Source organism: Astatotilapia calliptera, chromosome 4 (assembly GCF_900246225.1).
Source record: "Astatotilapia calliptera chromosome 4, fAstCal1.2, whole genome shotgun sequence".
NCBI classification, from domain to species: Eukaryota; Metazoa; Chordata; class Actinopteri; order Cichliformes; family Cichlidae; genus Astatotilapia; species Astatotilapia calliptera.
The window spans coordinates 19,943,267-19,960,973 of record NC_039305.1 but is presented as its reverse complement, the minus strand read 5'-3'; the positions used below and the strand labels follow the sequence as shown (position 1 = coordinate 19,960,973).

General features: G+C 40.2%; 2 protein-coding genes across 3 annotated transcripts; one reads left to right on the top strand and one right to left on the bottom strand.

The window, feature by feature from the left end:
• The first annotated feature begins 1,038 nt into the window (after nucleotides 1–1,038).
• eps8l1a (EPS8 signaling adaptor L1a) lies at nucleotides 1,039–9,916 on the top strand. 2 transcript variants are annotated; one of them, XM_026165327.1, is made up of 14 exons: nucleotides 1,039–1,366; nucleotides 2,155–2,266; nucleotides 2,374–2,432; nucleotides 2,645–2,783; nucleotides 3,883–3,971; nucleotides 4,050–4,124; nucleotides 4,199–4,347; nucleotides 4,468–4,659; nucleotides 4,882–4,987; nucleotides 5,089–5,229; nucleotides 5,369–5,504; nucleotides 8,344–8,491; nucleotides 8,865–8,997; nucleotides 9,659–9,916. In XM_026165327.1, exons 2-14 carry the CDS (start codon nucleotides 2,155–2,157, stop codon nucleotides 9,674–9,676), a joined length of 1,497 nt encoding a protein of 498 aa, XP_026021112.1. In that variant the 5' UTR covers nucleotides 1,039–1,366; the 3' UTR covers nucleotides 9,677–9,916. The 2 variants fall into 2 exon arrangements, with proteins under 2 accessions (XP_026021112.1, XP_026021111.1); XM_026165326.1 differs by lacking the exon at nucleotides 1,039–1,366 and having other exon boundaries at nucleotides 1,980–2,266.
• Nucleotides 9,917–11,009: 1,093 nt separating this feature from the next.
• nme4 (NME/NM23 nucleoside diphosphate kinase 4) lies at nucleotides 11,010–15,249 on the bottom strand. Its single transcript, XM_026165325.1, has 5 exons — nucleotides 14,966–15,249; nucleotides 13,871–14,001; nucleotides 13,692–13,793; nucleotides 13,446–13,558; nucleotides 11,010–11,704 (listed from the first exon to the last, which is right to left on the bottom strand). Exons 1-5 carry the CDS (start codon nucleotides 15,102–15,104, stop codon nucleotides 11,584–11,586), a joined length of 606 nt encoding a protein of 201 aa, XP_026021110.1. The 5' UTR covers nucleotides 15,105–15,249; the 3' UTR covers nucleotides 11,010–11,583.
• Nucleotides 15,250–17,707: the final 2,458 nt, after the last annotated feature.

The following is a 17,707-nucleotide window of genomic DNA, read 5'->3' as shown; positions in this document are numbered from 1 at the left end:
TAGATGGAAAGTAAATCTTTTTTTTTTTAGAACAGCCTAAATGTGGAAAATGTCCTGTTGGTACACATGCTTGAAACTGAAAGTGATTGTTGTTTTCTGGCATGAATTCACATTTCAGTGAAAAAAACAAAACAAGCAAACAAACAAAAACAAAAACTTTGTTCTTATAGGTTGATCTAATCATCACATTAGCTGTCAGTCAGGAAAAGACCATAGGATAGTTTGTTGTGGAAACCACATGGGACACAGTGTCTTTAATCACCAACGTCAGATCACAGAAAGCATCAAACACAGAGTTGATTCTATGCAACCTCGTGCAGTATCAACATGCTGTGCAACAGCCAGGTCAGACATGATGAAATTAGCTGAAATGACCAGCTGGTGTCACTACATTACAGCTTAAAAGGCCTCTGTTCATTTTCTGCTGCATGCCTACCTGCGTAAAGTCAATGTGGAATCCCTTTGTGCTCAGAAATAAAACATTAACCTTAGGGTTGTATTTGTCATCTTACATTTTGTTGTAAACCATCAATATTCACCTTAAGGTTGATAAAGAACCTCAGCCAAGGTGTGAGAGCTAAACAAGGCCTGGTTGAGTTAAGCCTCAAAAGTTGTTTCCTAAAATGTGATTAATTGCAACATTATTCTGTAAATTACAGATTATCTTTTTCAGGCATTAATTCTTTCAGTCATTACACACCAAGTAAAAACTGTGTATAGCGAATGGTTAATAAGTGATTCACTCTTTAACTATTCGCTTTGGTTTCCATTGGGTAACAAGAACCCAAGAAAGAGACAACTAGAATAAATAAATAGCATCCTGGATATTTAATTTATTCTTATTATTTTTGTGACTGTGCGATTAGCAGGTAGAAACTAAAGACAAGTTCATGAATACAAAGTAAAAGGACAAATAAATTAGATCTTTACCAACAGCTTTTATGGTGGCTTTGGCCTCGGCTCAAATGAAACTTAATTTCTCTGAATGAGTGGAGGTGGTGTGCTTGAGTAAGACTGTGCTACATTGGTGAGAAAGAATGCAGTGCGGATCGCGTTAGGCTCTGGGCATAAGCCACAGGCAGTTGTTGGTTGAAATACCTGTGATAAGGAAGGAGAAGTTCACCAAGATGCAGAGAAAGAATCTCAGGGAGGGAGGGAGAGAGCCAACCTCTGTATCTGTGTGTTATAGGAGGGAATAAAACAATGCAGTGTGACTACGAAAGGACGCCAGACTTGTTTTTCTTGTTTTGGCACATCCCAAGGAGGAAAGACATCCTCTCGCAAAACAGCCAAACTCACTACAGTCACTTGAGCAGGAGGAGTGGTGTCTTTACCCCGGATTCAAACACGCGAGACACACCAAAAGGTACGTTGATGTATGTCGGTTTAAAGAATTAGCTTGTGTAAAGTGTATGTGTGTGTGTGAGAGAGAGAGGGTGAGAAAGAGAAAGAGAGGGGTAAAAACAGAGGTAGGAACTGAGAGAGACAGATACACCTGTTAGATCTAGGACGGCTATCTTGTGTCAGTAATGTTTCTCAGAGGAGTACATTTGGGGCGGTGTACAAACAGGTGCTCAAAACGTCAGTGCATGTATTTGCTTGCTGTTAATTGCATGAACTGCTGAAGGAGAAAGGCAGAAAGATGAGATGTCAGGATAGAAAGCTACTGTATGACCTGTAAAGGACAGCCTTTTAAGAAAAACTGAGCTGTGGTGGAGTTTCTCTGTCGCGCTTTGATTGTTGCATCATCTGCATACCATCTGGTATCTTTTCCTGTAGTGTACCTGTCACTTACCTGCATGTGAACATGCCAGTATGCACAATGCTGAATACTCGGCATTCTTACAATCAGCCTGTGGTATGTGCCATTGTTGTGCTCTTAATCATCTTTTCTTTTTGATGTAATGGGTATAATTAATATGACGCCAAGATGTCAGGCAGGCAAAGTTAATGAGAATCTTTTATATCATTGAAGACTAGTTATCTACATGTGAACGTTTAAAAACGCTAAGGACGAGAGATCAAATATAACAATTCAAGTGGGACAAGAAAGGAGACATAAAAAAAGGGTAAATGTCATTGCTGTGCTACCAAAACATCATTCCCCATTCTGTGTATATTACATTGAATTCTGTTTATGTCCACGTGAAACAGATGTCAACATCACTTCCATCGGTGCTCCCTAGAAAGCCTTCAGGTGTCCGAGTTATGGTCCTTAAAGGACAGCAGGAGCTTTCTGATGGGGTTCCTAACAAGTCTGGCAAAGGTACACTCCTCTCCAAGAATGTGGTGTTGGCAAAAACATGTGTTTCCATCTTTTGCATATGCTTTTTGTAAACTTTGAATTAATGGCCTTGTTCTATTTCTGCTCAGAGAATGGTACCAGTGGGGAGTCGAATCAGATCCCTCCACTGAATGCAGACAGAGAAGTGGTACGTACTCATACGCCTCTTTTTTTGTATATATGAGTGGGTACAAACAAGACTTAGAAATTATCAACACAATCAGAAAATCACACACATATGAACAATAACCCCAGATTTATTATCTAAACTTTAGAAACAGTAAACCGATGTGGTGTAGTGTTCTTTAAAATCAAAAACAAGCGATATGATGAGAGCCTCGTGTGTGAATCATTCCTCAGGAGATTATGAACCACTGCTTTGACGATGTGGAGCGATTCATGTCGCGCTTACAACAGGCGGCAGAAGCCCAGACTGTCCTCAACCAAAGGAAAAAGAAAAACGAGAGGAAGACCAAGAAGGATAAAAAGACCCAAGAAGGTGAGGACCTCGACAATTTCTGACCAAAATAAATGACTTATATTGGAAACAAGGAAACCTGTCTCTTCGAGTGATACCGAAGAGCCAGATATGTTTTGGATAAGGTTGAAATTTAAAATGTAGGTTAGCAGATGAAAGTGAGCTTCAGACATGTGGAGGAAGGAGCGATTGACATTGACTCAATATTTTACACACTGAAACTCAACAGGCAGGATGAAAAAAAACCAAACATTCGGGTAACGCAGAAAATTCCTGCACATCGTGAGAATGTCTAAGACACAAGGCATGCAAGTACCTGAACACGTTTATGCACTGCTGTTTCTTCATATAGCATGATATTATGATGTTTTATATTGGGCACAATTAATGTCTGAGTCTGAGTCACTAAGTATTTCTCTTTTTGTCTAACTTGGCAAACTCATCTGGGTGTTTCCTAAATTAACACTGGGATGGACTAAAGGAAGGCTCTTATTAGTCATTACTTTGTCTTATACGAGCACTTGCTGTGACAAGCTAGAACAAAGGTCATGGTATGTTGTGCTTCTAGTATTTCTGTTCATTTCTACTTTTGTTTTTCAGAATTTTCCCCAAACTAAAGTGTTAGCATCCACATGATAGTCTGTATCATGCTCCAGATATACTCCGTTCAGTTCAATTTTATTTGCATAGTGACCAAGAAGCCCACAATAATACAGAGAAAACAGAAAAAAACAATAATCAAGTGACCCCCCCACCCCTCCCAATGAGCAAGCACTTTGGTGAAAGTGGGAAGGAAAAGCTCCCTTTTAACAGGAAGAGACCTCCAGCAGAACCAGGCTCAAGGACAGGGTGAAGGCTCTGCTTCCCATTGTACTTTTAAACACTATAAGAACCTCAAGTAACTGAGGAGCAAAGTGCTCTATTGGGGTGATATGTTACTATTTGGTCTTTAAGATAAGATGGGGTCTGATTACTCAAGACCTTGTATGTGAGTAGAATGATGTTAAACTTGATTCTAGATTTAGTAAATGTATCGGTAAAAGCAATACTTGTACGCTGTGGTTATAACAACCTTATGTTTTATGTCTATGGTGTATATATTTTGCTGTTCTGTGTGCAGATGGTTTGTTGACCATGAAAGCCAGTCCTCCCCCAGAAGAAGACTTTGTGAACATCTTTCAGAAAATCAAGTACTCCTTCAGTCTGCTGGTATGATTAGACTACGTTCTATTTGAGCATAAAGAGATTTCTTTGATAAATACAAAAAACAAAATTGATTTTTTTCAGGACCGCCTGAAGTCATATATCTCACAGCCCAATGCCCCAGAGCTGCTCCACCACATCTTTGTGCCTCTCAGACTGGTGAGACCTCATTTAGTGCTTTTTCTTCTTTTCCTCTTTCTTTGATCTTTACTGTAGAGACCTCTCTCTTACAGATGGTGAATACCACTGGGGGGCCAGCATTAGCTGCATCCATCATCAGTCCTGCTTTGACCAATGGTGGCGTTAAACTGCTCCAGGAACATCTGACTTTAGAGGAAAATGAGCTGTGGACTTCACTGGGGACCAGCTGGACCTCACCCAGGTGTGTGTGTGTGTGTGTGTGTGTGTGTGTGTGTGTGTGTGTGTGTGTGTGTGTGTGTCAGCTTTACTAGAGACTGTGCACAACACGGTTTTAATGACAGGCTCGTTCCACTTTCTCCAGCTCCCACCTCGGTGTGACTGTTCCTCCGTATACACCTGTCTTTCTGGATGGGTGGAAGCCTCAGACTCATGACTCTACTGGCCAGCCTTTTGAAGATCCCATCGAGCTTCAGCACAAAGTAGATGCTTTCAATGAAACCAAGCAGAAACAAAGTCAGCAGGAAGAAGCTCAACAGGCACCACAGAGCCCCAGGTAGGCCACTGAAGAAGTGTAAATACATACAAATAGAGCAAGACATTATTATGGTTTCATAGCAGTTGTGATTGTTTTTGTGGAGGCTGTATTCTTACTGGCTAGAATCAAATCAGTCAAATGCTTTTAGTGGCAAACCATGATTAAGATTACTGATATCTGGCTCCAATTTCATGTTTATTTTTTTTATGTTTTGCATATCTTTTAAATACTGTTTTTCAGAGACGGAAATGGACATGCGCATGGTGAGAGCCATTACCGCTGCAGTTACGACTTTGTCGCCAGAAACAGCAGTGAACTCTCTGTGCTAAAAGGAGAAACACTTGAGGTACACACCCTGAAATATGGGTGGCGATCTGAATACAAAAGTAGAGTTTAGATCCAGGAGTACGTCACACAACTTGGCTAATGAGAGTCATCTTTCCGTAGGTGATTGACTCATCAAAACGCTGGTGGAAGTGTCGGAACAGCTATGGCGAGATAGGATTTGTTCCTTTTAACATTTTGGAGCCTGTGTCTGCTCTGAATAAGATGGAGAAAGATGGCTCAGTGGTGCACAGGGAGTCACAGGTATAAGACGACACACAGCTACACAAATACACAGAATTTTATTTGTGCCACTGCCTCGGAAACTGTACATACTGTGATTTCTTGGCTAATGTTGTCATGTAGTTTTTGTTCATTCCTGCTTTTTTTTCCACAACAAAAGGCAGGTCCTGTCCCTCACTCAAAGCGCTTCTCATACACCCCATCAAGCGGGGGTCCCACTACAGCAACCCCAGCAGTGCGACCTCAAAGCATGGTTTTACCATCTACAAGGATGCAGGGAGATGAACCTGACAGAGGTAAATGAATATGGGCAGACAGAAACGTCATAAACACATACAGTGGGGCAAAAAAGTATTTAGTCAGCCACCGATTGTGCAAGTTCCCCCACTTAAAATGATGACAGAGGTCAGTAATTTGCACCAGAGGTACACTTCAACTGTGAGAGACAGAATGTGAAAAAAAAAATCCATGAATTCACATGGTAGGATTTGTAAAGAATTTATTCGTAAATTAGGGTGGAAAATAAGTATTTGGTCACCTCAAACAAGGAAAATCTCTGGCTCTCACAGACCTGTAACGTCTTCTGTAAGACGCTTTTCTGTCCCCCACTCGTTACCTGTATGAATGGCACCTGTTTGAACTCATCATCTGTATAAAAGACACCTGTCCACAGCCTCAAACAGTCAGACTCCAAACTCTGCCACGGCCAAGACCAAAGAGCTTTCGAAGGACACCAGGAAAAGTATTGTAGACCTGCACCAGACTGGGAAGAGTGAATCTACAATAGGCAAGCAGCTTGGTGTGAAAAAATCAACTGTGGGAGCAATCATCAGAAAATGGAAGACATACAAGACCACTGATAATCTCCCTCGATCTGGGGCTCCACGCAAGATCTCATCCCGTGGGGTCAAAATGATCATGAGAACGGTGAGCAAAGATCCCAGAACCACACGGGGGGACCTGGTGAATGACCTGCAGAGAGCTGGGACCAAAGTAACAAAGGTCACCATCAGTAACACACTACAACGGCAGGGAATCAAATCCCGCAGTGCCAGACGTGTTCCGCTGCTGAAGCCAGTGCATGTCCAGGCCCGTCTGAAGTTTGCCAGAGAGCACATGGATGATACAGCAGAGGATTGGGAGAATGTCATGTGGTCAGATGAAACCAAAGTAGAACTTTTTGGTATAAACTCAACTCGTCGTGTTTGGAGGACGAAGAATACTGAGTTGCATCCCAAGAACACCATACCTACTGTGAAGCATGGGGGTGGAAACATCATGCTATGGGGCTGTTTTTCTGCCAAGGGGACAGGACGACTGATCCGTGTTAAGGACAGAATGAATGGGGCCATGTATCGTGAGATTTTGAGCCAAAATCAGAATCAGAATCAGAATCAGAATACTTTATTGATCCCTGGGGGAAATTATTTTTTGTTACAGTGCTCCATTTTAAACCAACATTAAGACAAGACAGACAATACGCTAACTAAGAATAGTACAATATATACATATATATACATACATACATACATAAGTCACTTATAAATAAATATTTGGAAAAGAAACATGTGTAGTTGTAGCAGCAAACAGTGGATGTGTTGTACAGGGAGATGGCCACAGGCAGGAATGATTTCCTGTGTCGTTCAGTGGTGCTTTTCGGTAATCTCAGTCTCTCACTGAACGAGCTCCTGTGACTGACCAACATGTCATGGAGTGGGTGGGAGGTGTTATCCAACATTGTCTTTATCTTGGACAGCATCCGCCTCTCCGACACCACCTTGAGGGAGTCCAGCTCCATCCCCACAACATTGCTGGCCTTACGGATCAGTTTATTAAGTCTGTTGGCATCACCTCCTTCCATCAGTGAGAACTTTGAAGATGAAACGAGGCTGGGTCTTCCAACATGACAATGATCCAAAACACACCGCCCGGGCAACAAAGGAGTGGCTCCGTAAGAAGCATTTGAAAGTCCTGGAGTGGCCTAGCCAGTCTCCAGACCTCAACCCCATAGAAAATCTGTGGCGGGAGTTGAAGGTCCGTGTTGCTAGGCGACAGCCCCAAAACGTCACTGCTCTCGAGAAGATCTGCATGGAGGAATGGGCCAAAATACCAGCTACTGTGTGTGCAAACCTGGTAAAGACCTATAGTAAACGTTTGACCTCTGTTATTGCCAACAAAGGTTATGTTACAAAGTATTGAGTTGTATTTTTGTTATTGACCAAATACTTATTTTCCACCCTGATTTACCAATAAATTCTTTACAAATCCTACCATGTGAATTCATGGATTTTTTTTCACATTCTGTCTCTCACAGTTGAAGTGTACCTCTGGTGCAAATTACTGACCTCTGTCATCATTTTAGGTGGGGGAACTTGCACAATCGGTGGCTGACTAAATACTTTTTTGCCCCACTGTATGAAAACTAAGAAAATTGACACGTTTTACTATTTCATGACATTTGAATTTGATGGCAGGAGCACATCTAGAAAAAAGTTGGTACAAGAAATGCCTGGAAAAGTAACCGGTACTAAAAAGAAATAGCTGGAGGAACATTTTGTAGGCAAGGCTAACTGGCAACCAGTCACAAACATGAAATAAATCATCTATGAGAGGGTATAGTATCATCAAAAGATTCAGAGAAGCTGGAGAAATCTTAAGGGACAGGCTGAAAATCAAGTTAAAATATAGATTTGTGAAGTTTGCAAATCACTGGAATATGTTCTTATTTAAAGTTTTCAATCTTAAAACGTATTTAATGGTTTTAATATAAATTTAAAGTGTTTTTTTTATTATAATATAAGATGTATTTCTGCTTTGGAATTTAAGTTGCTTGGTATTACAAAAAGAACACTTTGTAAAGGGGAACGATATGTTCATATAAATATAACTTTTACTTTAGTTTGATATGTGTAAAATGTAATTCAGCAAAGGTCTAGTATAGATTTTTATTTCAGCTGACTAAAGTGTTTTTCATAATCAAAATCATGATGTTTATTGCATTATATGACATGAATTCCTGCTTTCACATAAATCAAACAGGCAAGGCTCATAATTGTTGATGTTAAGCAATAAGTGCAACTCCAGCTACAACTGTACAGGTGTATATAAATGCAGTTGTTTTTCTTCTTTGTACAGTTCTGATAATGAATGATGAGCTTCTACAAAGGATAGCCCAGAGAAGAGGCTCATTTAAACAGACAGCTGATAACTCTACACCTCTGAACTATGGCTCTCCATCTTCTGAGGTGGCAGCCTGGCTTACTGCCAAAGGCTTCAGCGCAGTGTGAGTACTCCACAAACATATTTGTTCATATTAGCTAGAGTTAGTACTCAAGCTCCACTAAGGAATAGCATGTTTAAACATGCTGTTTAATTTTTATATTATATTGGTTTTGCGCATTAGCACTAGCACTCCTGCTAGCCAGGAGATAAATGTGTGCAATACTGCAGATGTAGGTTTCAAAAACCCTGAAGTTGTATAAGGATTAAAATAGCTTAAGTATTGTAGCTTTACTGTTTATCATAGCTTTACTGGGTAATGAATTGGACTTAAAAGTCAAGTTCTTCTTTAGAAATTAAAAGGTGAATATTAAAAATAGGATCTTTTTCACAGTGAAAGCACAAAAATGCTGATCTTGTAATTCATTCCTGCTCAGCACTGTTGAGAGCCTGGGAATTTTAAACGGAGCGCAGCTGTTCTCCCTAAATAAGGAGGAGTTTGTTGCAGTGGCACCAGAAGAGGGTGAAAATGTTTACAGCCAGATAATGGCAGAGAAGACTCTGCTTAAGGTTTGTTCCCTATTTTTTTTTTTTTATCTGGATGTACTAGTTTGTGTGTATGTGTGTATTTGCAAAGATATGCTTGGGTGAGAGTTGAGTCATTTGTTTGCTCAGCCTTGACTTATGCACAGACTTACATTATTGCCACTGCCCCAAACTGATTAAAGATTTACAATGGCAAAAACGTGAGCAATTTCAAATTGAATGCACTCCTGTATAAATTAGTTTTTAAAATGTGGTCATAGTTTCATTTAAGTGGAAGTAAATGCCAAACACAATCTATTTGAAGTATTTGCAACATTTAAATATTTACAAATGAACATACCTATTCACAAATTTTGTCAACAAAACTTAATTGGGGTAAGAACATTTGTCAACTTGTCTATTTAAAAAAAAAAAAGAAAAAAAAAGGAAGATTGTAAATCAGAGCAAATTTAACTAGTAAAAAAAAACAAACTATCCACAAGATAGTCCATGTTTATGTGTCACATGTTGCCTATACTTGGTGTGGGTGGGCAGCTTTTGTGATTTTTCTTGCTTTTAGTAAATAGACTTCATAAACAGATAGTTTTTGGTGATGTGTCTAAATCTGATTTTCTTTTAAAAATATGATCAAGAACTTTAATTTCATTAAGAAGTGAAAACAAATTATATCTTCTGTCCTCCCCAGAATGCACAAAAACTTTAGAACTGGATGCTTCGATGGATCCAAGAGTTAAAGATTAACTCACAAAGAAAGAGTGATGTATTGTAACAGAGTTAAAATATCCTTTAATACAGATGTGACATGAATGCTTATTTGATATAGAGGTAATGCTCATATTTTAATCACAGAGTCTGCTAATTTATCAACAAAAACAACAGATTTTAGAAGAAATTCTATTTAAATACTCTGGGAACCAATTTGTTGTTGTCATCTGGTTTTTAGTTTGACATGTTTGTAATCTTCATGCAGGCTTAATTGTATTCCTTCCATGCAGTGCATGATTTTTTTTTTTTTTTTTTACAGCTAACATATTTGTATGACAGTAACCCCCCAACCTAAAATATATGCTGTCTTTCAATGCTTATAACCCTGAAATACCATAATTTACAACACTGAGATATATATGTGTGTGTGTGTGTGTGTGTGTGTGTGTGTGTGTGTGTGTGTGTGTGTGTGTATAAAGATGGCTAGCATATATATATATATATATATATATATATATATATATATATATATATATATGAACTGTATTTCATTATTTTGCTTGTTGTTATATATAAATTATACATAAAAAGATGGCAATTGCATATAGACTCCTCACTTTAATACTTAAGAAATTTTGAAGCAGTGCAAAGAGTTAAAACATGATTAAAAATAACCACGAGAAAGCGATACTACAAATGTAAACTCACATAAAAACTCTGATACCTGATAGCAGTTAGTTAACATTATGGGGGAAACTCTTGTTTAATTTCTTGAGAGGTAGAAAGATTATTTCATGTTTTCAGTTAAAAAAAAAAAATGTATCACAAAATTTCAAATCACATATAAAGTTGCACGCACACGCGCACACACACACACGCGCGCACACACACACACACACACACACACACACACACACACACACACTCTTTGTTAGACCAAATGCATATAACTATTAACCAGAAACAATGCACTCATCAGTCACAAAAATCAAGACCAGCTGTCTAATATTGTAGACCCATTATGATACAAAAACAGCTCTGATCAGTCTTCTAACTGGACCCTGTAGTATCAAGCACCAAGACATTAGCAGCAGATCCTTCAAGTCTTAGCCTAAAAGGTTGTATTTCTGTGCGTTAGACTCGTTTTTCTGGCACGGCCCACAGATACTCAATCAGATCATAATCTGAGGAATTTGGAAGCCAAGTCAACACTTCGAGCTTTCTGTCATGTTCTTCATACCATTACTGAATTATTTCTGCAAAGTGGGTAGATGTATTACTCTGCTGGAGTAGGCAGGCACACTGAAAGACTTGCAGATCAAAAAAAAAAAAAAAAAAAAAAAAAAGGTAGAGAAACATTTTTTGCCCGTGATCGTTTTGTGTTTCTTTGTGATCCAAAACTCACATCTGTTTGTGTGGACTTTGTATCTCATTATGGCTGTTTGCAGACTTTACAGCCATTCTGCACCTAAACATTGCTCTCTATTTGCAGAGATTTTCTAACTTTTTGGTTGTTGTTCATTTTTCTTTCTTTGAAAAGATAGTTACCTTCATGAATGAAGCAGAAACTGACAAGCAGAGGGTCTAGATCAGGAGCCGCTTAGCCTTTGGGGTACCTTAAGTGCATGCCCAGTAGTCCCAGTCAGTATTTTTCCATGGCTGTAGCTGGTTGGTGTATAGCAATAATAATCCAATGCTAAGACTAAGATGCCTACTGTATTATATGTACATATGCGTAGTTGGTATTCTAAAATCTCACATTTGCTTTAGCAAAAATCTTTTGATTCTTAGTGCACTTAATGAGGTAAATTACTTAGAGAGAGAAACTGTGGTGGCACTGTCATTAGGCAGCAGGAGAAGAGGTAGTTATTACTGATTCTCACTGCCTTGAACTGTCAAGCATCTTCAGTCCTCCATCATGTTGCCCTGGTTGCAGCATTCCCAGTTCAGGAGATCCTTTCCCTGAAACCACAGCTGGATCTCCCGTCGAGCACCCTCCAGTGAATCACTGGCATGGACAACGTTCCTTTAAGTGACCAACACACATGGTTACTGTACTGCCACGTCATAAAAGCACATACAGTGGGGCAAAAAAGTATTTAGTCAGCCACCGATTGTGCAAGTTCCCCCACTTAAAATGATGACAGAGGTCAGTAATTTGCACCAGAGGTACACTTCAACTGTGAGAGACAGAATGTGAAAAAAAATTCATGAATTCACATGGTAGGATTTGTAAAGAATTTATTGGTAAATCAGGGTGGAAAATAAGTATTTGGTCACCTCAAACACGGAAAATCTCTGGCTCTCACAGACCTGTAACGTCTTCTGTAAGAAGCTTTTCTGTCCCCCACTCGTTACCTGTATGAATGGCACCTGTTTGAACTCATCATCTGTATAAAAGACACCTGTCCACAGCCTCAAACAGTCAGACTCCAAACTCCGCCATGGCCAAGACCAAAGAGCTTTCGAAGGACACCAGGAAAAGTATTGTAGACCTGCACCAGACTGGGAAGAGGGAATCTACAATAGGCAAGCAGCTTGGTGTGAAAAAATCAACTGTGGGAGCAATCATCAGAAAATGGAAGACATACAAGACCACTGATAATCTCCCTCGATCTGGGGCTCCACGCAAGATCTCATCCCGTGGGGTCAAAATGATCATGAGAACGGTGAGCAAAGATCCCAGAACCACACGGGGGGACCTGGTGAATGACCTGCAGAGAGCTGGGACCAAAGTAACAAAGGTCACCATCAGTAACACACTACAACGGCAGGGAATCAAATCCCGCAGTGCCAGACGTGTTCCGCTGCTGAAGCCAGTGCATGTCCAGGCCCGTCTGAAGTTTGCCAGAGAGCACATGGATGATACAGCAGAGGATTGGGAGAATGTCATGTGGTCAGATGAAACCAAAGTAGAACTTTTTGGTATAAACTCAACTCGTCGTGTTTGGAGGAAGAAGAATACTGAGTTGCATCCCAAGAACACCATACCTACTGTGAAGCATGGGGGTGGAAACATCATGCTATGGGGCTGTTTTTCTGCCAAGGGGACAGGACGACTGATCCGTGTTAAGGACAGAATGAATGGGGCCATGTATCGTGAGATTTTGAGCCAAAACCTCCTTCCATCAGTGAGAACTTTGAAGATGAAACGAGGCTGGGTCTTCCAACATGACAATGATCCAAAACACACCGCCCGGGCAACAAAGGAGTGGCTCCGTAAGAAGCATTTGAAAGTCCCGGAGTGGCCTAGCCAGTCTCCAGACCTCAACCCCATAGAAAATCTGTGGCGGGAGTTGAAAGTCCGTGTTGCTCGGCGACAGCCCCAAAACATCACTGCTCTCGAGAAGATCTGCATGGAGGAATGGGCCAAAATACCAGCTACTGTGTGTGCAAACCTGGTAAAGACCTATAGTAAACGTTTGACCTCTGTTATTGCCAACAAAGGTTATGTTACAAAGTATTGAGTTGTATTTTTGTTATTGACCAAATACTTATTTTCCACCCTGATTTACCAATAAATTCTTTACAAATCCTACCATGTGGATTCATGGATTTTTTTTTCACATTCTGTCTCTCACAGTTGAAGTGTACCTCTGGTGCAAATTACTGACCTCTGTCATCATTTTAGGTGGGGGAACTTGCACAATCGGTGGCTGACTAAATACTTTTTTGCCCCACTGTACCTTCATAGGCTTTAATGTTAAAAATCAGTTTTATGTCACAAATATCAGCACACATAATGAAATGAAATAAAGTCAGGTTACCTGCTGACATGGACGCTGAAATCTCCTCTGACTGTGCCCGCCTGGGCTTCAGTTGGGTTAGTGTGTCCTACCATTTTACGTGATGTCTGGACTACATTGGGCCCCTCCCATACCTAAATAAAAGTAAAGCAGCATGTGTTGGCAAGACTGATAAACCTACTGAAGAACTATAACAAGAATAAGCAGAAAAGTAACAAGGAGAAAACCAGGAGTATCCTCGAAAGAGGCAGACAGAGGAGCACTCACCATGACCACCACAGGCCCTGAGGTCATGTAATGCTGCAGACTAGGATAGAAGGGCTTAGCTCTCAGCTCACGGTAGTGCTGAGACAGGAGATCCTCAGACACCTTTCAAACAGAGACAGATTCAACAAGAAACTTGCAGATCACACACACACACACACACACACTTCAAACTCTTATACCTGCACCATCTTCAGGCCAACCAGCTTGAATCCCCGCTGCTCAAACCGGTGAATTATTTGCCCGACAAGACGGCGTTGAACTCCATCTGGTTTCACGGCTATGAGAGTCCTCTCCCTCACATCTGGAAGACCTGATGTGAGCAGACACAAAAGAGGAGCAATGGTTGTTAACCATACTGCAGGGAAGACTATAAAAAATACCAAACTAAAGTCTGCAGGTGTCTCAGTTTATAAATGTGTGGTATTTATCATATCAACATTTATCATATCAACACACACGCACGCACGCACAGACGTGCATTTGTGTGTGTGTGGGACACAACGTCCCCACAACACAATAAACTAACGCGCGCATGCGAGTTTGCACCCCTAAAACAGACCAACAACCCTAACTGAACAAAACTGCATATGAGAGGTATGGCTTTTGTTTAGCTACAGAACACACAGAATAGAAGCTGCACACAGCCCCTTATGAATGACTGCACGCTATCAATTATTCACACGTGACTATCCACGAGAACTGCAGTCTCCTTGCATCTTTAAGACCGGCTGTGACAGCGAAATACAGCGACACCATAGCGGGCTGGATGGAAGTCTGGTTCTGGCACAGAGGTTTGGGTGTGTTGTATGGGACTTGCGTTTTGTGTGTCGGTATTGCGCACCGTTTAACTTTTGTACCCCTAACCTAGTTCCAGTTCATGACCCGAGCTTTTGGCAAGCAAGTTTGTTTTCCCAAATGTGCCCGTTAAGTTTGGGTCAAATAAACTTTGCCTTGGACTCTGCGCCTTGGACCGAGTCTAACAGACTAAAGTTTGTTAGACTCGGTGCTAACAGAAATCTTTTAAAATCGGTTTCGACAGTGACAGTTTGAGTGTCATTTTCACTGTGTAAAAATCGCGTATTCAAGATACTGTGCACATTTTTAATTCGCAATTCATGAACATTCACTTAAAAACATAAAATTTGCATCCAACTGCTTTAAATCGCCACTTCTTAGCAAACGAATCGCGTAAGTTCTATCTGAAGGACTAATACTTATCTACTATGCAAAACATATGGCTTTACTTAGCAGCTGGTACAAAATGAGTCACTTACTTGATTTGTTTCTTCGCCCGGTAGATCTGTATCCACCCCACAGCTGAGAAGGAAAACCAGGTAACAGACCTTTTGTGGATTCTTGAGTCCTCCAATAAAAGTGTTGGAGAAGTCTGTTAAAAACGCGCAGCTGCAGCATGGCCGTAATGTGACGTGCGTTTTATCAGCCTCTACTGAGTGAAGTCAACCCTCATCAATAAAAACTCACGAGTGATCCCTCTGTGCGTCTCTCCTCATTGTCACTCAATCTGAAATTTAACTCCAGTGATGCCAGACCTGTGTTAGTTCTCCGTACACGCGTGCGTCACTCAAAATCTCCCTTCGCTTTCAACCCGATGGATTTCAAAAGAAACACTTCCACGCATAAATCTTATTTAGTTGATATTTTCGCCTTTCTGCAGGTGAAATCCAGCTCAGTTTAGGAGCTGAACACTGATCTTGCTCTTCACTTTGCCCTTTTTTTGTTGAAAATGTGTATTTCTAAATAATAACAAAACACTTAGGAGACGCAAAGCAGAAGCAAAGATATGTTAAAATGGCCATTTTATGACCATTCAGCCTCCGAAATGCATCTTTTTGTTGTTTTAAAGTAACATCTGTACTTGCCAGATGTCTGTTAGTCATTCAGCCTCCACAACTCACATTTGCAAATCTGTGATTTTCTTTAGATCTGGCACTTACCGCAATTTACAATTGCAACTGTTAGGTGGTATTTCAACAAAAATATTTAAATGACCTGTGGATGTAACTAGAACTTCACTGAAATTAAGGATTTGATCAGCATCAAATACAAGCTTAACAAATTGGATATACAGGGCTGTATGAAAAAGTATTTGTCGCCTTCCTGGTTTCTTAGTTTTCTGAGTATTTGTCACTCTTTCATATTTCAGTTTATCAAACAAATTTTAATATTCGACAAAGATAGTTCAATCAATTACAGCAAGTCGTCAAGGTCTGAAGCAGCAAAGCAGACTCAGACGGTCACACTACCACCACCATGTTTGACTGTTGGTATGATGTTCTTTTTATGAAATGCTGTTCTAGTTTTTTGCAGATGTAACAGGACTGAAACCTTCTAAAAAGTTCAGGTTTCTTTCTTGAGTCCACAGAATATTTTCCCAGAAGTCTTGGGTATCATTAACATGGTTTTTGGTAAATGTGAAATGAGCCTTAGAGTTCTTTTTGGTATTCTTCTTTGAACTCCTGTGGAGGCTTTTTTGCCTGGACTCTTTCTTATTGTTGAATCATGAACTAGATGTTGTTCTGGGTTATATGTGAACACCTGGACGAGTCGTCAGTGCACTCACCATTCACCACTGTTTCAAATTTTCTCCATTTGTGGATAATGGTGTCATGTGCTGCTTTTTCTTTGTTTTTTTGCGTATCTTACTTTGTCAGACAGGTTCTGGTTAAGTGATTTCTTGATCCAACAGGTCTGGCAGTAATCTGTCCTGGGTGTGGTGAGTGAAACTGAACTCAGCTTTCAAAAAAAAAAAAAAAGAAAAAAAAAAGGAAAAATGTGGTTAATCACAATTAACTCATGATTCATGAAGGTAGGTTTGGATAACTTTTTTCCATTAATAAGTTAACTCATGATTTAAAAACCGAAATCGGGAAGGGGAAACATACTTTTTTCCTGTCACAGCATATCTCAGTGGCAACAGGTCTTATGGAGTGATGAACTCACTTTTGAAAACTTTGGTTCAAGTCATTTTCAGTAATATAGAGGTGGTCAGGATAAATGTACAACAGTGAATGTCTAGTCATTTGTAACATGGTGAAAGGGTTGAGGAAATTATGAATGCAGAAAAGTAGTCAGATTATCATCCAACATGAAATACCACCAGGCAACAGCTTCATTAGTCAGCATGACAATGATCACAAAGGAGTGTAGCAAAATCATACCTGGATAGAAAAACACAAAATGGAGCACTTAGATGAGACATGGATCGGCCTCTCCAGAGCCCAGACTGCAACATTACTGAAGCAGCGTGGCATCATGTTGAAAAAGGACAGGAAAAATGCAGCCAACATCCAGAGAAGAGCTTTGAACGTGCTTCAAGAAGCCTGAAGAGAACTATTCCTGAAGACTAATTAGGTACATTACAAGACAGCGTGACTAAGAGAGTTCATGGTAAATGAACTGGTTCTTATATAGCGCTTTTCTACTCTGAGGACTTAAAGCACTTTATACAACAAATTCATTCACCCAATCACTTTTTTTCTAAAGTGTTAAGTGCTCCGTATCTAACATCCAGACACTTTCACACTCCGATAGATGCATCGGAGAGCAACATGGGGTTAGTATCCTGACTGGAGCAGAACCACCAACCTTCCAGTAGCTGACCTGCTCTGCCACCTGACATACAGCCACGCCAATACAGACAGTGCAGACGTATAAAGTTGGTCATATTGACTTCAGTTTTGTTAAAATTCCCTTATATGTGGATTTATATTTGCAGATTTTTCAATAAACTGCTGCTCCCTTTAAATTTTCCTAAGAATCATCTTTTTTGCAGTCTAGGCTTGACGCTGACTAGACTGCACGGTACTAATCAGCATCAAGGTGAAATTTTGTAACCAAAATCCTCTCTTATCAAACTGAGTGCACTTGACAGAGTCCACTAAGCAGTCACATTTAATGTAAGCTTAGGATACACAAAGCCAGACAACATTAGAGCCATGTCTTTGCTGCTTGAGTTTGTGACATCTTTTCATAATTTATGAAAATGCACCATTGTT